Raw genomic sequence first — 20,471 nt, forward strand, 5'->3', positions numbered from 1 at the left:
CTCCCATGAAACACACAGACTCTAACATCAGTGGGGTAACTGACACCGTTGCAGTGACATCTAGTGGAATTTCTACGTACTGCACTGCATTATTTTTGACACTTTATTAACAAGTCTAGATGTTCAAAATTTCTCAAAATCCACGTCTTATTTTCTAATCCGTAAAAGCAAGGTGTTTGAGCTATGTTTAAAAAACACCTCACAAAATTTTAGAGTATGAAAAAGGTTGTGTATGCAGCAGGTAACTTGAATTATTCTCTTCTTTCTCTTATTTTTAATGTGGCTGTACTGTTTGTTTGCAGAATATCAATAATCTCTGGTTTCATTTCATGTTAAATTCTGATAACTCGATGTTTCAAGATGCATTGCCAACTCAACTGAAACCAGTGCAAGATAAAACCAAAAAACACATAAAAACTTTATTTAACAGTCATCTTTATTGCAAATTCCAGCATTGCAGCAACATAAAACCATATGGACAAGCCCGTTCTCAAAATCTCTTGATTGTTAAGATTACACATTATATGTACAAGGAGAAACACCTACAAAACAAAGGTATGAAGTTCAATATTAAACATTAAGAGAGTCCATATTTAGTTCCACTTTAGTCGACCTCCTCAATGGTGGGCCCCTGGGCGCTGGCTCGTGCCTGCTCTCCACAGCTACCAGTAGGCATTCCTCCCTGATACAACTTGCTGATGATGGGGTTACACACTTTCTCCAGCTCTCTCTGCTGGTGTTGATACTCCTCTTTATCAGCCAGCTGGTTGTTCTCCAGCCAGCTGATGGTCTCGTCACACTTCTCAATCAGCTTCTTCTTATCCTCCTCACTAATTTTGCCCTTCATGTTCTCATCCTGCACACTGCTCTTCATGTTGAAGGCGTAAGACTCAAGGGAGTTCTTGGCAGCGATTTTGTCCCTTTGAAGGTCATCCTCAGCTTTGTATTTGTCAGCGTCTTGCACCATCCTCTCGATCTCTTCTTTGCTCAGACGGCCCTTATCGTTGGTGATGGTGATCTTGTTCTCTTTGCCGGTGCTTTTGTCCACTGCAGACACGTTCAAAATGCCGTTGGCATCCACGTCGAAGGTGACCTCGATCTGTGGGATCCCTCGTGGCGCAGGCGGGATCCCTGTCAGCTCAAACTTGCCCAGCAGGTTGTTGTCTTTGGTCATGGCTCTCTCCCCTTCGTAGACCTGGATGAGGACCCCGGGCTGGTTGTCGGAGTAGGTGGTGAAGGTCTGGGTTTGTTTAGTGGGGATGGTGGTGTTGCGTTTTATCAGGGACGTCATCACTCCGCCAGCTGTCTCGATGCCCAGGGACAGCGGCGCCACGTCCAGCAGCAGCAGGTCCTGAACGTTGCCGGAGGTATCACCTGAGAGAATGGCAGCCTGGACGGCAGCACCATAAGCCACCGCCTCATCAGGATTGATGCTCTTGTTCAGCTCCCTGCCGTTGAAGAAATCCTGCAGGAGTTTCTGGATTTTGGGGATTCGGGTGGAGCCGCCCACCAGGACGACGTCGTGGATCTGCGCCTTGTCCATTTTGGCATCCCTCAGGGCTTTCTCCACCGGCTCCAGCGTTCCCCTGAACAGGTCGGAGCACAGCTCTTCAAAGCGGGCCCTGGTGATGGAGGTGTAGAAGTCAGTGCCCTCAAACAGAGAGTCGATCTCAATGCTGGCCTGTGAGCTGGACGACAGGGTTCTCTTGGCCCTCTCACAAGCTGTGCGCAGCCTCCTCAAAGCTCTCTTGTTCTGGCTGATGTCCTTCTTGTGTTTCCTCTTGAATTCCTCCACAAAGTGGTTGACCATGCGGTTGTCAAAGTCTTCTCCACCCAGGTGAGTGTCTCCGGCTGTGGCTTTGACCTCAAAGATACCGTCTTCGATGGTCAGGACGGACACGTCGAAGGTGCCTCCGCCCAGGTCAAAGATCAGGACGTTACGTTCTCCTGACTTGCTTTTGTCCAGACCGTACGCGATGGCGGCCGCCGTTGGCTCATTGATGATCCTCAGGACGTTCAGTCCTGCGATCACGCCTGCATCTTTAGTTGCCTGACGCTGGGAGTCGTTGAAGTACGCCGGGACTGTGATGACCGCTTTGGACACAGTCTGGCCGAGGTAGGCTTCGGCAATCTCCTTCATCTTCACCAGGACCATGGACGAGATCTCCTCGGGGTAGAAGGCTTTGTCCTCTCCTTTGTATTCCACCTGAATTTTGGGCTTCCCTCCATCTCCAACCACCTTGAAGGGCCAGTGCTTCATGTCAGCCTGCACCACTGGATCATCCAACTTTCTTCCAATCAGTCTCTTGGCATCAAACACAGTGTTGCTGGGGTTCAAAGCCACCTGGTTCTTGGCTGCATCCCCGATCAGCCTCTCTGTGTCGGTGAACGCGACATAGCTTGGGGTCGTCCTGTTGCCCTGGTCGTTGGCGATGATTTCTACTTTTCCGTGCTGGAAAACCCCCACACAGGAGTAGGTGGTGCCCAGGTCGATGCCAATCGCTACACCTTTGGCTGCAGACATTTTTGTCGTTTTCTATTTATGTCCTAAAGATGCAGAAACAAAAATTAGAAATTAAAATGGACGTGTAAACACCTCGAGCAACTATTAATGCTTTCTTTAATAGTTTCCAGTGTAAGAAACATCATCACTTTACTTTAATGCTTAAATTACATCATTGGCTTCACATTTAGCATAACATAAATAACACAGCACATTTGTCATCAGCTTTAATTATTTGTCTATGTCTCATCATCAATAACTGGCTAACACGCCGAAATTTCGAGAAGACCTGAACGATTTAGCAAAATTAAGTTAGTGGACTGATGCGGTGTTATCATCCCGTTAACACGGTGTAACGCATTGCAACGTATTTTCACATAATTAGCACATTTGGATGTGATCTAGTTTAAAAGCAACGGATACTTTATTATAGATGTGCTCTTTAAAAGCGCTGTCTTAAATCAAACTCGAGAAGAAAACTACAGCACTGTACATTAATCCCGACGTCCAGCGCAGACAAGTCATTACAAAGTAAAACCCACAGCGGACATGTCAAACTAACATCTTAAATTTAACCGAAGAAGAGTACTTACCCTCGAGAAAAGATGAGAGAGAAGAAGAAGAGCCCTCCGCTGTCGAGTCGTTCCTCTCGTCAGTTTTCTTGTACTCTCAGTAACGGCGAAGTTAACCGCCACCATCGTTTTATACGCTCTTGGCTCCTGTCTGGTTGTTTCTCGACGTTTCCTCAGAGTACGTCGTCCAATCAGAGAGCTCAGCGCGAGTACGCGACGTGATGACGTAACCGGAAGCGTGTCCTCAGAAGTTTCTCCAACTTTCTGGAGAAGCTGAGACGCTGCTCGACGTGTCCGTGTGTTTCTAGACAATAAAGCACAATAAACTCAAAATCCGAGGACAAAAACAGCGACTGAGCGAATACAGACAGACTGAACAGAGAACAATCGATGTAAATCATCTATAAACACAATCAAATAAATTAATACGCAGTTCAGCAAAACAAATAATCGTTTGAACACTAATGTTCCTACATTTCCACTTAAAGATCCAACCAGTGCTTGACTAAAACTGCTTCAATGCCGACATTTGGATATTAATAGATATTAATAATTATTCCTAATTAGTAAAATGGGAAGTATTGCTGAAACGTTGTTTTCCTGTGAGAAAAAACACCTTTAGCTGCATTTGATTCAACATTAAAATAATTACAGTAAGTCGTTGGTTATAGTTTATTGGTTAAAATTTTCCAAACTAACAGCAGACACCAGTTTGGTACTGTACTGACACGGCCATGAAATAGGTTCATTATGGTAAACTGAGGAGCACAGTGTACGGTCTGTAGTCCTGTGTTTGAGATACAGACGGTGGTCCATATCTCTATTTATTCTATGCAAACACAGACATGTTCTCTGTTTCAGCTTCAAAAACAACAAAAGTTACAATCAATACTTTTTTTCTTTTAAAGACTTGACTGTGAGGTATATTTAACAAAAAGGAAATAAGCTTGAGTTTAATCAGTTGTAGCTCATCTTTTAATGAGCTACAACTACAGAGATGACGTAAGCATAAAAACCATTGAAATATTAAAGGTGTTAAAATTAGGTTTACGGTGTCATTCTTTATACTACCAGCAGATGACGCCAAAGATCTTCAAATGCGCCAAAATTAAGAAAATCATTAAAAGCAAATTAAGAAGCAGTTCCTGGCTCAGGGGACCAGACCCACATCAAGACCACCGCCATCATAAAACCACACAGCCTGGCCTCTGACCCTCTGAGCATCGTGGCTCTCTTCTCCTCAGCCCTCATGAATTCTCCCTCACATCTTTCCTTGATTTCATGACGTTTTCCATCCAGATCAAGAAAAAGTGTTCAGAAAAAGACAGGATGTACGTTTACTGCCAAGCAAATGTAATCAGGTACTGTATTTAAGTACTCTTTAGAAGTACTTGTACTGTACTTTTGTATTTCCATTTTATGTTACTTTATTCTTCCCTTGCTCCCTGCAGAGGACATTTACTTTGTAACAGAGTATTTCTACAGTGTTGTGTTATTACTTTACAGGTTTTCTTTTCCTTTCTGAAGGAGCAGCGTTACCAGGGCACACCTATAAAACATTTAACCATATCAGTGAGGTCAATCTTTGGACCTTGAGATGAATAAAGCAAAAGAAATGACCTCAAAACTCCAAATACTAACAATAATAATAAAGATATAAGACCATCAGCTAAAACAGAGACAGGCAGAAAAAGCCTAAATCAGTCAAAGGTTCATCCAGTTCTATAAAAAGTGACCAGTCCCCTCGTCAGTGTCCTGTTCTGCATAAATGTCAGAAGTCGAGAGGAAATATCTGATTTGATTTTCAGATGTCCTCCATTAAAGTTACAGTGATCGAACTGATTCACGTGAAGTTTGATCAGATCTTTAAATCCTCTGGCTGCTGTGTTTTCCTTCCTTTAACTTCTCTTCAGAGTGGAGAGAGTGGGATGCGGTCCTCTGACAGCACCGCACTGACACATCAGCACCGGCAGCATCCCGCCAGTCCAGCAGGTCGTCTCCAGCTGCCACACCTGCAGCACAGCCGCAGCTCACACTGCATCTACTGCACAAAGACAGACACCTCAGGTTTCTTATCAACTTATTGTCAGTGCCTTATTGCCACTATTCTCATACTCTGTATATAATGTATATATACAAAGCTGTTTTTTTTAACCCCTCATCTCTTTCTTTCCTGTTTGCTGTATGTGACAACTTAATTAATAAAGTTTAGTTTCCTCCTGCTTCCATACAGCAACAATAAAGTGTTATTTTAGCTCATCTTATCTTCACTGGTTTTATAGCACTGCATATTGAAACTGTAAACTTATTATTGTAGTTGTGCAACGACAATAAGGATATTCAGTTCTACGAAGAAGAAGTCATTGAACAGGAACATGTGGCCTCTCTGCTGAACCCAAACTGTTTCCTGAGCAGGTTTGGCCGAAATGATTAAAGAGCTTCAATGTTTGACAGATTTAAAGATGTTTTAGTCAGAATCAGTGGTAGCATATTTGACTAATTCTGCTCTTTGCTCTTCAACACCTGCAGTCCAGCTTGATTATCTGCTTGAACTTGCAGAAATGAAATGAAACATATTCTGCTTGTCCTCACCACCAGAAGAACCTGTTTTCTGTAAACTCCAGAGAACTGTGTACACTGGCACCAGAAAGCAAACAAACAGCACTGGTGAGATTCACTGGATTTCCCGTCACTTGTAGTCACCCCAGCCACCTGTGTCCCTACCTCACCTGCATTTTATGGTTCACCCACATCAAAGACAGCGTGCCAGCAGCAAAGTGACGCTCTGGGCCACAGAAAGTCTGCAGCCGGAGTGTCCTGTGGTTGTTTCTGTAAAGACGGGCGTGTGTGGTTTGTGACGTGTTGCCTTGGCAGAGCAGGAAAACGCACCTGACAGGAGGGCAGGTCTCATGCAGCCTGTCACACCTTTCTGTTCCAGGCTGTTCAGCTCTTCCACTAATTATTAGACAGTTGGAAGAATCACATCATGGAGGTCAAACGGCTCGTTCTCGGCGTCGTGCTCGTGGCCTTAATGTTTACAGGTGAGTGCTCTTCCATATTGTCTCAGTAGAGAACAGATCATCTGTTTTTTTTTTGTATTTATAATGAAAATCAATGCTTCTATTTCTGTGTAATTAGCAAATAGACACTTAATTTACACTCATGTGGGTTTACTGATCGTCTGCTATCATAAAACAGACGAGGAACAAACTGCATTACAGTTTAACATCAGACCAAATGTAAAATCTTGTTCTAAGGGGCCAGAGAAGTCCATAAAAAAGGGTGTGAAACACACAGCTTCACCTGTCTTAACCTCACCTGTGAGCAGGTGAGGTTAAGAAGAAGAAGAACTAGTAGATATTTCACGGTTAACCATCAAGTCTCAGAAATATTTGACTCAACATGAAAATCCAGAACAGCCAGTTTGACTCACAGACCAGGTGACACATGAATCTCTGTTCCCCCGGGTCTGTCAGTAATATTTCAGTTTACCATCAGGCCGTCCACAACCGACACAAAACATGTCAGTGATGAGGGATTCTGCTTGCTTTGGACAGAGCAGGGTCAGATGTTTTCAAAGCTCCAAGAAAAAGTCCAGTATTAAAAACCCTGCTTCAGTAAAAGTACAGTATTATATGATATTATTATTTTATGTTAGTATTATTAGTAAAGTGTAGTTAAAGTATCAGCAGTAAAAGTAGAGCAGTATTATCAACTTCATGTAGTAAAAGTACAGCAGTAGTATCAGCTTCATGCAGTAAAAGTACTGTCTGTGCAGTAAAATGTCTCCTGTGTCTGATCTCTGACTTTATGAGACGTTATTAGATTGCTGATACTGAAGCATCGATGTTAGAGCTGCATGTTACTGATGGAGCTGCTGCAGGTGGAGCTGCTGCAGGTGGAGCTACAAAACCAAAATGTAAATATGAAAAATATTTAGTAACTTAGACGTTTTTGAAAAACATTTGATAATTTTATCTTTTTGGACTAAAAAATAATAATTCAAATGAAACTCTGTGATCAGTTTAGTGGGGAAAAGTCTCTTTAGTGGAACTACTAACGAGTTAGAGACAGCTGAGATGTGACAGGAGGCACAAACTGCAGTTAATTTGTAAGCATCTCATATGTTTTTTAATGAAAAAAAACAAAGACGTTATGCTGATTTAAATATACAAAATCTGAAAGGTGAGTACAGCTGCTGAATAAACGTGTAGTTACATTAAATGGACTGTACATGAGTACAGAACTGGGGTCAGTGTGTTTGGTCACTTATCAGTCTGGCTCTAATCACCATTGACATTCCTCTGACATTATCTCCTCATCTTCTCTGTCTTTGTCTCATGGAAACTTTTTGCTTGACGTCACACCAGGAATGCCAAACAGTTTGTTGATGAATACAGGAGTGACCAGTCGGTTTAGTCTTTTTAAAATAACTCTCAGGAATGTTTTCTCAGAAATGTTTGTCTTTTTGAATAACTGGATGATGATGCAGACAGTTTCCTGTCAGTGACACACTGTGTTCTTCTGTCCCTCCACAGGAAGCAACGCACAGTTAGACGGTGAGTTTGGTCTCAATCTTTTCTTTATTCAGTTCATTTCTCTTTAGCAAAGAGAACACACGGCTGACTCTCTCGCTCTACAGTGAAGGTGTGAAACAGGTTGAAAGAGCCGTTAAACTCACGCGTGAAGCTGCGGGCAGAGAGTGAAGCACTTTGCTTCTCTCTCATCTCTGTGATTAGCTTTAGCTTAGCATAAGGCATAAGACTGGAGGCAGGAGGAAACTCGCTGTAGCTCGTTTGTTATCTGCACAAACAGAAATATGCAAAAATCACAGTGTGCGGTTTTGGGTGTGCGACCGTTCACACTGAAGTATGCGCTGTACTGCGTCACACGATCGCCACTCCTCTCAGTAAGACCACGCCGCTAGCTCAGGACTTCTGGACAATCTAGGATTCATCTGGTCTTTCTCATGTGCACAAAATCCACATTCTGTGCAGCTGGAACCAGAACTAAGTGCTAAATTTGACACCATACTCAGTAGGTTAGTAGCTCTAGTAGCTATTTCCCCCTACTTCCCGTCTTTATGCAAAGCTAAGAAAATCATCCTCCCACTCAATTCCCATATTTAACACACAGACATGGTTGATTTCCATCTGAACGGCTCATTCACACCAAGAAAGTGAAATTAGGTATTTGACAGCATGTCAAACTGACCTGAAAGCTGTTTCCTCACATTATTCTCTTTATCATTTCTGGTTTTTCAATCTTTACGCCAAAATAAGACAAATCTCACGCTGACATCCACCAAATATTTGAGAGAGACAGCGGTGCTCTCAGCTAAATGCTAATGTCAGCATGCTAACATGCTCACAGTGACGATGCTAATACGTTCATGTTTAGCAGGTCTAATGTTAACCATGGTCACAATCGTAGTTTTGTGTGTTAGCATGCTATCATTTGCTAATTGGGGTACAGCTGAGGCTGACATCATCATGCAGGTTTAAGTTAAACCTGATGGTCATAGATGAAGACTACCAAAGTCGTCAGGGTTCATCCTGAGGGCGACGTGTCTGTCCAAATCTATCCAAGCACTCACATGAACCCCGACTGTCTCCGTCCAGTTTGTGGCACGGCGCCGCTCAACTCCAGAATCGTAGGGGGTCAGGATGCTCCGGCGGGGTCGTGGCCCTGGCAGGCCAGTCTGCACAAGGACAACAGCCATTTCTGCGGAGGCTCCCTGATCAACAACGAGTGGGTCCTGACCGCTGCTCACTGCTTTTCCAGGTGAGCTCTGAACTGTCACATGACTCTTCACCTGGATGAAAACAAAACCAGAATCAAAATAAAACCCAGTAAGACGGTTGAAGACGCTCAGATTGGTGCTACAATAAAAGGTTCCTGTGATAAAACAAAAGAAACACAGTTCAGTTTCTGGATTAACTCTGGTGGATTCAGCTTCCTGTGTGACTGAAACCTACAACTTCCTACATTTCAAGACTGAACTGTCACTTTTTATGAGCAGGCAGAAAACAATTCACCTAAATTCTAAGATTAATCACACGTCTTGAATTCCTTCTCTTAGTCCCTGAGTAGATCTTCGCTTTTCATGTAGAAGAAGTTGTTTGAATAACAAAATTTCCAGCGTTGCTCTAAGACGACGGACTAATTCAGAATAAAGACAATCTTGTCGTCCGCATATTGAATTGCTCTTGTCTGTGTCAACATGTCCTCAGCACCAGCACGGTCAACCTGGTCGTTTACATCGGACGTGACACCCAACAACTCAGCAACCCTAACGAGGTGTCCCGGACTGTGTTCCGGATCATCAACCATCCGGACTATAACAGCAACACGTTCGACAACGACATCTCCCTGCTGCAGCTGTCCTCACCCGTTGAGTTCAGCAGCTACATCAGGCCGGTGTGTCTGGCGGCGTCCGGCAGCGTCTTCGAGGCCGGGACAATGTGCTGGGTCACCGGATGGGGGACGATCCGATTTCAGGGTGAGAATCTACTTTGTTTTTTATTTTCAGTGTCATGCAGAGGAAATAGAAGAAACGCTCAGATCAGATGTCCGAGCTCGGCCTCAGGAGCTGAACTGGCTCAACATCTGATCAGGATCCGCCGGGGGGGCCTTCCTTTGGAGGTGTTCTGGGGGTGTCCAACCGGTTTGAGATCCCAGGGTAGACCCAGAAGAGATTGGGGAGATCATTGGGTTTGGGAAGGTCTAGGGATCGTCCAGGAGGAGCTGGAAGGCGTGGCGGGGCGGAGGGGGGGGGGGTCACCACGCTGTGTGTGAGAGGCAGCAAATAGATGGACGGATCATCTCTGACACAGATGTTCATCTGTAGTACCGATGATTCAAGCAGGAGGGTTTCATGTCCGTCCACGACTGGAGGACCAGGACTCAGTGCACCCCCCTTTTGTTTGTCACTCTCACAGTTTTAAAGCACACTGACATGAAACGCTCCCGCCGAGCCCCCTCCAGTGTCGTGACGTTAGAGGAGCGGCCCGAAGCGATGAGTCACCCTCGACAGAGGTTCACACATGAACTCCTCCCAGCAGGAAAAACATCTCATTATATTCCTGACAGGGAAGGAATCATTAACTAGCTGTGAAGGAAGTACTCAGATCGTTTAAAGTAGTAATACCACACTGTACAAGTACTCAGGTACATGTAAAAGTCCTGCATTCAAGATTCAAGATTCAAGAGTCTTTATTGTCATTGAACCTGACATGTCAATGAAATTTTCATTGCAACCCCCATGTTAGAAACAATAATAAGAAAGATAAGAAAGAATAAAATTAAGACAACTACAATAAAATAAACCAACGTGCAATAAAAATATTCGTAAATGCAATTAAAAATATAACAGAATGAAAATATACTAAGGCAATAAAATATACTAAACAATAAACAATAAAATATGCCAGTGAAATGTGCCAACAGAATAAAACATACCAGTGAAATGTACTGACAGCAGCTGAAATATACTAAAATGTATATAAACAGTAAACAATAAAATATACAAATGAAATGAAATGAAATACCAATGAAAATGAAATGTGCCAATGTACTAAAATGTATATAATTTAGTTAAGTAGATAGATACTTTATTCATCTCTAAAGAGAAATTTGCAGTTCCAGCAGCTCAAAAGGTGGACACACAAGGGCATGCAAAATAAGAACAAGAACTACTTTCAAGTAATGAAAGAAACTTTCAAGTAAGTGGCAAAAATACAATACAAAATACAATATAACAATATAAGAAAAAATAGTGAAATAAAAATAAAGAACTTGGCTATCCAGGATAAGTATGTGTGTGTACTTAAAAGTTAAGAACACAGAAGGTGCAGGTGGAGGTGGAGGTGTAAAAGTGCAAAACTTTCCTTAAGTAATTGTGTAAAAGTACACTTTAATGTACTTCTAAATGTACTAAAGTAGAGTACTTGAGTAAATATACTTAGCTACTTTCCACCTCTGCATTTCTATCATCAGAGGTCGCAGCTGTGGTGATTTTTTGATGGTCTATTCTGGACACATGACATCTGTTTCCTGTCTGTCCGTCCTGGGAGAAGATCCCCACTCTTGTTTTTTTTTGGAATCGAGGGTCTAGAGCTGGGGGTGTCCAAACTTTTCACTGAGGGCCACATACAGAAAAATGCAGGAGGGGCTCAGTGGGAGCAGTGATGCTGCCTTCAGCCTTCTACCTTACGTTTCTTTGGTTCTGCCATGTTTGGTAACCTGCAGGGTAACTTTGTTCTGTGATTGTCCTTTATTGGTGGGGTAGCTGCCAACAGTTCAACAGTAGCTCCCCCTTGTGTTAAAACTAAGAAGTGCAACACACTCAGGCTAGAGCAATATTCTAGTCTATTTATAAAATTTCTTGTGGGCCAGTTAAAGTAGTTTGGACACCCCTGGTCACATGCTGCTCAGATTGTAATGCTCTTTGAGAATAAATGTGATTTGTCATTCTGGGCTACATAAATATAACTGACGTAACTGGAAAGTGAACAGTTGTGAGAGAAGCGTGTTGAAATCTGAAACACTGACAGACCTTGACTCTGCTATCAAGAGAAAGTTGGGGGCAAATTATCACAGCGTGGCTGCTGCTGTGACTCACTTTAAACAACAAAAATGTTATCAGTCCGCCGCTGTCAGTACTGTCTGACTTCCTGTCTGTGGCTCTCAGCTCATTGGTTCCTACTGAAGATGTAAATCTTTTAAAACACCTCACAAAGATCTAGTTTCATGCTAAATAATGTTCAGTATTTTCCTCGCTGTAGTTTTGATCAGACAAACAGGAGGAAATGGAGCATTTGTTGGGACTATTTTCAGAGGCGGATGAATTCACATTTGGTGCTGTTTGTAGTGTTTGTGTTCAGTGTGTGTGATCTATCAGGCTGTGAAACTCACACTGTTCACAAGAAGAAAAAATGGACCAAACTCAGCATTAAAATCTCTCTTCTGTTGCAGTTTCCCTTCCTTTCCCGCAGAGGCTGCAGGAGGTGAGTCTTCCCATCGTGTCCAACACCGAGTGTAACAAAGCGTACGGAACGATCACGAGCAACATGATGTGTGCCGGTGTGGATGAGGGAGGAAAGGACTCCTGCCAGGTGAGTCTGTAAACCCTCCCACTGTTAATGCACAGACAGCTGCACTGAACAGAGCTGTTTGTCTCTATCTGACGTTCAGACTGACCCGTCTCTCACGTCTGCAAGCCGAGTTCACGCTGCTGATAATCCTCTGTTAAAAATAAAGGAAACAAAAGTATTAGTACACTCTAAGTACTCACGATGCGGAATGGCCCGTTTCAGAATAATATACATGATGTTATTGGATTATAAATAGTGATGCATTCATGTGTTCATCACTTTAATGTTGCAGCTGGTGGAGGTGGAGCTCATTTTAATGACTTCATATGTTGCTGGTAGCTTGTAAATTTAATAAAGTTTTGTCTTTACTCAACCTTTAATAATTACATGCATCATGATTAATTGATCATGCTTTGCAACTTGCAACTGAAGTAAATATATGTAGTGCAATAAAAGTATAATATTTCTTCTGACATGTAGTGGAGTAGAAGTATTAAGCGCAAAAGTGTCAAAATTGTGCTTCAGTACTTGAGTAAATGTACTTAGTTACTTTGCACCTCAGTTTGCCGGCGATATAACCGACATGTCTGATCTGTGCAGGGGGATTCAGGCGGCCCGTTGGTGGGTAAAATCGACAATAAATGGGTCCAGGGTGGAGTGGTGAGTTTTGGAAAAGGCTGCGCTGAGGCCGGTTTCCCCGGGGTCTACGCCCGGGTGTCCGAGTATCAGTCCTGGATCAGCAGCCACATCACCAGCAACCGGCCGGGCTTCGTCGCCTTCCGCAGCTCAGCCTCTGGACTCGCCCAGCTGTGTCCCCTCTCAGTCCCTCTGCTGCTGTCCGTTTTTCGGATCGTCTTCTCTCTCTTTGTGCTCTCATAGGAGGCTGAATGATGACTGAACCGCGGCAGAGTCAGTGTCACCGTCTTATGAAGTCATATTTAAATTCATTTATCTTTGAAACAAGCAGCCTGCTCTGCAGTGAAACTGTCCCACCTGTTTCCACTGCAGTTTCTTGTGTTTAAGGAGTTTTACAGAAAGACTCCACAAGAGAGAAACGGACATATTTTTTTTATGATTCTCTTGATTTTGTATTTAAAATGGCAGAAAATAGAGAAATTCTATCCGGTCAGACGTCCTGCATGCATCATAATAAACTTTGTAGCATCTTTCCTTTCTTCTGTTTTTCTGCCTAACTTGAAGGATTAATTATGTCATACAACGCAGATTGCCGAATTTATTACGTGGTTGTAATAAAACACTGATAGATTTTGGCTGAAAAGTAATCAAATAATTAGTCTTTATTCAAATCTTCTCTCTTTCTGCAGATTTTAGTTTTCTTTATTTACAAATATGAAACGTTTGCACTGATGCTGAAGCAGCTTTAACCTGTGATGACCTGGTGATGTGGCAGGAGCAGTGGGATCTTCTCTATGTGTTTATATGGACTTAATTACCTCTTTAATCTGAAACTAATTAATCACTGGAACTATGAACTATGAACTCCAGCAACTGTGATTTAATTCTCAAGCATAGCGCACATGAAGTACAAATAAAATTTACAATTCTATACATTTGCATGATTTAAGTGTCTTGAGCTTCAATATGACTAACAACAACTGAACACTATTACTGATTGCAGGTGTGCATAATAAGGTCACATTGTACAGGTGTTCCTATTTGTTTGGTATCTTATTGGAAGTAAATCCTTTTTAACATCAACAAATGCAACCTGTATATCTGTGCTTTTGACTGTGTCGTGTTAAATAAATGCTTTTTCTTAACATTTGGGGTTATGATGCTGACAAATACATCTTTGATTGTCTCTTGTGAAGCAAGTGTGCAGAAAAGTGACTGAGATTAAACTGCAGTGGTCGAGGAAGTATTTAGATCCTATTCTGTCTAAAAATACTCCATTACAAGTAAAAGTCCTGCACTGTCAATGTTACTTGAGTAAAAGCATTTAAGCATAATCAGGAAGTATTTAAGTTAAAACAACTCAATGCAGAAAACAGAATCGTAATTTTATTTAAGCCGATTAACCAGTGGTTTTAGCTCTAAAACTGTAGTTTATTTTATAACAAAACATTTATAAAAGCTTCATAAGTTTAATTTGTAAAGTAACTTGTAGCTGAAGCTGTCAGATAAATGCTGTGGAGTCAAAAGTCCAATATTTCCCTCTGAGATGTGGTGCAGGAGAAGTAGAAAGTGGCATAAAAAAAGACTCAAGCAAAGTACAAATACATCAAATCTGTCGTTAAGTACAGTTCTGAAGCAAATGTACATGTACTTTGCAGTACTGTGGTTGATTGTTATGCAGAATATACTGATGCTGTATGAGAGACTATTGTAATATAATGTTGCTTTTAGTATTAAAACTCTTCTAACAGAGTTATACATTAGAGGACATAGTTCCCATTGTACATGAACGCAGCACACATGTGGTGTTTTCTGATTGGATGTCTGACAGGAAGCGACACAGCAGCTCGCGCTCCGGTGTGATTGAAGGTATTCACGTCAGATGGACTCTGTTTTCTTCTAAATCCGTTTGGATTTCAGTTTGCGGTGCCAGAGGTCTGAATGGACCATCAGAAAGTTTTACTCACCGCCTGTTCGCACTTTGTTCTGCTGTGTCTCGTCGCGCTGAAGGCGGAGGAGCTCTCAGATGACGCAGGCGGCTGGTGAGTCTCCACGTTAAACTGACATGTTTGAGAGGTTATTTTAAACATGATGTTTGTGACTCACATTTTACTGTGAAATCACTTTTACCACCTGTAAAAGCTGCCTAGCCTCGCCCTCGATGCATGCTCATTAGACTGAACTCCAAACCAAACTCCATTAAAAATTCGGCCACTTTTACGTGTACAGCGTTAATGAGATACTGTAAACACATCACAGAGGGTTTGGATCGCCAGAGTCAAGAAGACAGAAGCTAAAAGAGAAAAATAAACGTGAAGTAAAAACTAAATAGAAAATAATGTGGTGTGAATTAACAGGGAGGTGGAGGGGACAAAATCTGAATAATATGAGGTGATGAATGGGAGTAAATTGATTTAAACTTGGCCGACATGTTTCAGATGACTGGTCAGGTGATTTCACAAAAGGTTTCAAAAACTTACTAAAACTAAACTGTTCTTAACTTGACTCCAAAGTAAATTTAACGAAAAGTTAAGTGATGTTTTGTACAGAGTTCGGACCGCAGTGTTCAGTGGTGTCATTTTGCTGCACAGCTGGTGATCACTATGTTCTTCTTCTGTGTTCAGGTCTTTAAATTCAGACTTCAGATTACAGGATGAAGGTCCCTGTAACATCGACGTGTTGGACAGCTCTTCACTCTCATATCAACAGTTCATTGAAAGGTTGGTGTGACAGATCAGATGATGTTTCCTCCAGCTGGCTGATGAAGCCGTTAAATGTTGATCAATAATATCATGATAAAAGACAGATTTGTGTTTCCAAGGTGCAGAAAAACGCACCAAGTTAAATGATGTTCAGGTTTCTGAGTTTATCAGCTCATCTGAAGTATTAGCTAAAAATATTGAGATGTTAAATTTTGTCAGTATTCTCCAGTCAGTATTTATGGGTTTAGGCTGTAGACCACCTAGTATCACCATGACAACCAACCCGATTACACTAGCAACCACCTAGAAACACCACAGAAGCATCTTAAACATCCAGGAAACGATCATATTATTATCAGTTAATCTGCTGATTAAATGTTTGGTCCAGAAAATGGTAAAAAAAAAAAAACTCCCAAAAGCCAAGTTTGCATATTGAGATTTATTGTTCTGTCTGTCCAACAATTCAGTAATTTAATAATCCAACAGTCCAATGATCCAAAGGTGTTTCTGTTGTCGATTCATTTTCTGTAAATTGACTAATTAATGAATTGTTTCAACTCAGATAACGAATTAAATTTCATAAAAAACTAAAGAAAAGAGAAACGGAAACATTCGAATGAATGAAAACACATCAAAGTGAACAGAAGATTTTTCACAGGTTTGTCTGAATGAAATGATGCGTTCACTGACTGACGTTCATCACTCGAGTGTTTTCTGACCTCACCTGTCCGCTGCCTCACACCTGCTCCTCACATGTTATTTTTGCAGATATGCTTACAGCAGACCGGTGATCCTCAGAGGTCTGACCGATAACACGGTACGTTTTAAACAATCTGTGATCGATCGAAGAGTTGCTCCGTGTGTTTTGTCACGTTTGACATAACTGTGTGTATGAAGGGAAAAATCCACCCTCCGACTCTGAGTTATTTAGTGACTTTTGGTGAAATGTGGACGCGACCCCCAGCTGATAACACCTGAACACCACCTGCTGACGGTGCGTTTGAGATAATGAGAAAACTGAGCAGCAGAACAGGTGGAGTTTCTGCTCTCAGAGACCAAACAGTGTGAATTATCATACAATTAACAGATGGTGGTGTTGATTGAGGGTCATGTGACAGGGCTGTGGGGGTTCGTCACACACTAAAAGTAAAGGTTTGGAGCCAGTTGTTAAAAAGAAAATGGACTTTATCAAGTGTTACAGGGTGGATTTTTCCTGAAATGCATCCAGCGAGCAGCGGTGGAAGAAGACGTAGTAAAAGTAGAAACTTGATTACAAGATTTCAACAAAGTAAACAAACATTACAGACAAAATGAATCAGCAGTGACAGAAAGGACCCTGTCAGGGTTTTCTTATTAAACCATCATTTCTGATGTGCAGCAGTAAATGTACTCTCCACCGCTGCCAGCGTGTTCGTCCTGTCGCCGGCGGTCTGTCAGGATCAGAACAGCCAGGAAACGAGTTCAGGTCCTGCACCGAGGCGGGAAAACCCCCCTGAAATCACAGCTGACGATCACGACTCGAAGCTCAGAGTTTCGTCTCAAACGTCCTGCGTGCTGTGAAACCGTCCTGACACACTCACACTGTTTGCATGGAGTCACAAACAGAAGCTAAACAACTGTGAACTGACTGTGTTCTAGAAATTCAGGTCGTTGTGCTCCAAGTGGAGCTTGCTGCAAGACTATGGGGAGCGGAGAGTACGGCTCAGCACAGCTAACACTTACTCTTACAGGAAAGGTATGCATGTCTAACACTGCTGACAGTCTGCCAGTGGCCCTCGCAGCCTGCAGGCCTTTTCATTTCCCCTCATGTTTCACCACTAAACACTCACTGACTCGCCGTGATGCCGTCCTCCAGTGGACGTCCCCTTCCAGGAGTACGTGGATGCTTTCCTGAGGCCCCAGTCCGCGGACGCCCTCGGCAGCGGTGAGTGAAGCGTTTTGACCTCAGCGGGCTGGTTAACAGCACGAAGCGCTGACAGCAGATGTTCTGCTTTACCTGAACGAGGTACATGAGGATAGACGATGGTTTGTTTGTGATTTTTCTTTAAGTGACCTGACTTGAAAAGTTCCTGGTTTTTTAAATGAAGTTTTGAATGTGCAGAACAATAAACTGTAAGTGAAAACACAGAGAGGAAGACAATAATTCACCTCAGCAAGACGAAGAAGAATTATTGTTATTGTCATTAATAATCTCGTGTTCAGACTCAACCCACATGTTCGTCCGCCCAAGCCCGTCGACAGGGGGGGGGGGACCGGGTATGTTGTCCCGGGCCTCAGGACCACAGGGGCCCCTGAATGACCCTTAATTTATTTTACTTTACATTCACATATTTCTTTTTAATTCAATAATTGACTGATGAATTAAATATTATTTTCTACTCAACATATACTTAAAAACCTTAACATATTAAATATTTCAAATATATATATTTTCCTTTTTTGCACAACACCCCTACCCCCCGTCTTAGCAGAGAATGGTTTGACCCCGCTCTGGCGCACTTAAGGCTACGCTACATACGTGCCCTGAAGCGGGAAATTTACGTAAATCTGTCATTGTTATAAACTCTAAACATGGTGAGTCGTCATAAATCGGGTGCGCAGGAAAGAAAAGAAAAAGAAAAAGAGAGGAAGATCATAGAGGTGAATGAGGAAAAAATGATGAAGTTTTTAAACGGGGGACAAGAAGCCAGAGAATTAGGGCTAGAGTTGGGGGCCCTGTGATGGTCTCTTGTCCCCGGGCCCCAGCAAGTCTGTTGACAGCCCTGCGTCCGCCTCTCATTACCGTCTGACTTCCTGTCTGCGCCTCTAAAGACCTTTGGTTGCTACTGAAGATGTAAATCTTTAGAAACATCAAACACATAGTTTCATGTTTAAAAAGCTTCAGTAGTTTCCTCAAACAGCTGCTCACCGTAGCTTCTGTCAAACAGGAGGACAGAGAGCGTTTGTTGGGGACTATTTTCAGCGGCGGATGAATCCACATGGACTGATAGTAGAAACATTCACTGCTGGTTTGAGTCTGAACAGCAGATTTATTCTCAATCTGCTCACATTAAATCCTGACCTGACAGTCAGTAAAAACCTGATCAACGTCTGCGTCTCCAGTCGAGTTTCGGGCTTTGTGTGATTCTCCATCTTTGTTTCTCTCGTCTGCAGACACGCTGTATTTTTTCGGAGACAACAACTTCACGGAGTGGCAGAGTTTGTTCGAGCACTACGAGTCTCCGCCGTACGTCCTGCCTCGCACCAGCGGAGCGTACAGCTTCGGGATCGCAGGTCAGTTCTGAAACCACACCGAGGCTACGGCCACGCTAACACCTCTGCGAGACCCAGAGAGAAGCTGGACGCTAAGCGGACTTCTCCAGGAGTTACCCTGAGCCGACAGGTGAGAAACCTCCCCGTCAGCTTTAACTTCAGGCTTGTGAGCTAAATGCTAACATCGGCGTGCTAACGTGATCACAGCAACAGTGTTAACATGCTGATGCTAAGCAGTTTACTATGTTCACCATGTCAGCGTAGGGTGTTAGCATGCTAACATTTGCTAATTGGCACTAAACCCAGAGCACAGCTGAGGCTGACGTTAGAGGGACGTCAGCCGGTTCGTCCTCTGGGAGCATGAATCTCTGCTTGATGTACTGAGCCTGAAGTTAAAGACCACACCGAGGTTTCTCACCTGTCGGCTCAGGGTAATTCCTGGAGAGCTGAGTGTTCTCTCTCTGAGCCTCAGAGCTAAAATGATTCTGGAAAAAGTTCCAAACTCTGATGTGGAAAGAAAAGCGAATCAGCTAAAACGAATGACGGAGTTTAGTGGTTTTGATTACTGCAGTGCAGCTTTGACCCTCAGACCCTCTTTATGTCTGCAGGCCCTGGAACAGGAGTCCCCTTCCACTGGCACGGTCCTGGTTTCTCTGAGGTCATCTACGGGAGGAAGGTGAGCAGAGCAGTTTTTCTCTCCTTCCTGTCGTGTTGGTTTTCTTGAACCTGAACTCAGTGATTCGGTCGTGGTCGCGCAGCGTTGGTTCCTCTACCCGCCTGATCGGGAGCCCCACTTCCACCCCAACCGCACCACCCTGTCCTGGGTGACGGAGACCTACCCCCACCTGCCCGAGGACGAGGCTCCGCTGGAGTGCACCATCAGACCCGGAGAGGTAACCAGGGGGACTGAGGGAGGGTTCAGTTTGTGTTGTTTTTCTTCCTCTGTATGAAAACAATCTTTGTCGAGCTGATGAGGCAGAGAGGTTAACTGAGACGAGGATGTTTGGTTTGACCGTCGTTTGTATCAGAAAACGTTCCCCGACTCTGATTTTGTCATAAAAATAACGAGACGGGGGACAAACGAAGGGAAACCATCAGAGTGGCAGTGAACCTGAGCCTGATGGCACACCTCCCAGCTGAGGTCAGCTGAGGGGGGGGGGGGGGGAGTGTTTCTGTAGTTTTCTAACAGTCGGGACGTTTCTCCATCAGGTGCTGTATTTCCCCGACCGCTGGTGGCACGCCACCCTCAACCTGGACACCAGCGTCTTCATCTCCACCTTCCTCGGCTGAGCTGCGTCCTCTTTTTGTTCCTCCTCTTCTTCAGGAATGAATCACATCCGTTTTCTCAGTTTGTCGTCCGGAGCAGCTGACGGGAGGAAAAACACAGTTTGAAGTTTCAGGTGAGCGGCAGCGACGGACTGAGACTGTTGGGATCATATCTGAGTCTGAAGCCCGGCAGGAATCTTTTTATACAAAGACTTCAATTTACCATGTTTACGATTTATAATAATAATGAATAATTTCATGACCAAAGGAGCCAAAAGAGACGACGTCCTGCAGACAAGAAGACATCAGATTAGCAGAAAATGTGTTAAATCAGTCTGTTGAAGTCATAAAGGACCAAACATTGTTCAGAGTTTCAGGAATAAAGATTTCTGCCATTAAAATGTTTTCAGATGATTTTTCAACTCTGTGTGTGTGTGTGTGTGTG

General features: G+C 43.2%; 3 protein-coding genes across 3 annotated transcripts; 2 read left to right on the forward strand and 1 right to left on the reverse strand.

Moving 5' to 3' along the window:
- Positions 1–104: 104 nt before the first annotated feature.
- LOC121620234 (heat shock 70 kDa protein 1) lies at positions 105–3,319 on the reverse strand. The gene is made up of 2 exons (XM_041956206.1): positions 3,097–3,319; positions 105–2,547 (listed from the first exon to the last, which is right to left on the reverse strand). The coding sequence occupies exon 2, from the start codon at positions 2,522–2,524 to the stop codon at positions 605–607; it is 1,920 nt and encodes a 639-aa protein (XP_041812140.1). The 5' UTR covers positions 2,525–2,547; positions 3,097–3,319; the 3' UTR covers positions 105–604.
- A 2,603-nt stretch (positions 3,320–5,922) lies between these two features.
- On the forward strand, positions 5,923–13,951 carry LOC121620235 (serine protease 27-like). The gene is made up of 6 exons (XM_041956207.1): positions 5,923–6,116; positions 7,614–7,634; positions 8,697–8,859; positions 9,309–9,577; positions 12,052–12,191; positions 12,771–13,951. The coding sequence occupies exons 1-6, from the start codon at positions 6,062–6,064 to the stop codon at positions 13,047–13,049; spliced, it is 927 nt and encodes a 308-aa protein (XP_041812141.1). The 5' UTR covers positions 5,923–6,061; the 3' UTR covers positions 13,050–13,951.
- Positions 13,952–14,652: 701 nt separating this feature from the next.
- Positions 14,653–20,431, forward strand: jmjd8 (jumonji domain containing 8). The gene is made up of 9 exons (XM_041957926.1): positions 14,653–14,848; positions 15,431–15,526; positions 16,277–16,325; positions 17,147–17,243; positions 17,364–17,432; positions 18,662–18,781; positions 19,369–19,436; positions 19,519–19,653; positions 19,970–20,431. The coding sequence occupies exons 1-9, from the start codon at positions 14,748–14,750 to the stop codon at positions 20,048–20,050; spliced, it is 816 nt and encodes a 271-aa protein (XP_041813860.1). The 5' UTR covers positions 14,653–14,747; the 3' UTR covers positions 20,051–20,431.
- Positions 20,432–20,471: the final 40 nt, after the last annotated feature.

Source organism: Chelmon rostratus, chromosome 17 (assembly GCF_017976325.1).
Source record: "Chelmon rostratus isolate fCheRos1 chromosome 17, fCheRos1.pri, whole genome shotgun sequence".
In the NCBI taxonomy this organism is placed as follows: domain Eukaryota; kingdom Metazoa; phylum Chordata; class Actinopteri; order Chaetodontiformes; family Chaetodontidae; genus Chelmon; species Chelmon rostratus.

Excerpts from the sequence above, each read along its gene's own strand:
- LOC121620234 (XM_041956206.1), bottom strand. The coding sequence starts at position 2,524 with ATGTCTGCAGCCAAAGGTGTAGCGATTGGCATCGACCTGGGCACCACC.
- LOC121620235 (XM_041956207.1), top strand. The coding sequence starts at position 6,062 with ATGGAGGTCAAACGGCTCGTTCTCGGCGTCGTGCTCGTGGCCTTAATG. Across the intron at positions 6,117-7,613 it reads CGTGGCCTTAATGTTTACAG|GAAGCAACGCACAGTTAGAC; the intron begins GTGAGTGCTCTT and ends GTCCCTCCACAG. Across the intron at positions 12,192-12,770 it reads GAGGAAAGGACTCCTGCCAG|GGGGATTCAGGCGGCCCGTT; the intron begins GTGAGTCTGTAA and ends TGATCTGTGCAG.
- jmjd8 (XM_041957926.1), top strand. The coding sequence starts at position 14,748 with ATGGACCATCAGAAAGTTTTACTCACCGCCTGTTCGCACTTTGTTCTG. Across the intron at positions 17,433-18,661 it reads CGCGGACGCCCTCGGCAGCG|ACACGCTGTATTTTTTCGGA; the intron begins GTGAGTGAAGCG and ends TCTCGTCTGCAG. Across the intron at positions 19,654-19,969 it reads GCACCATCAGACCCGGAGAG|GTGCTGTATTTCCCCGACCG; the intron begins GTAACCAGGGGG and ends TTTCTCCATCAG.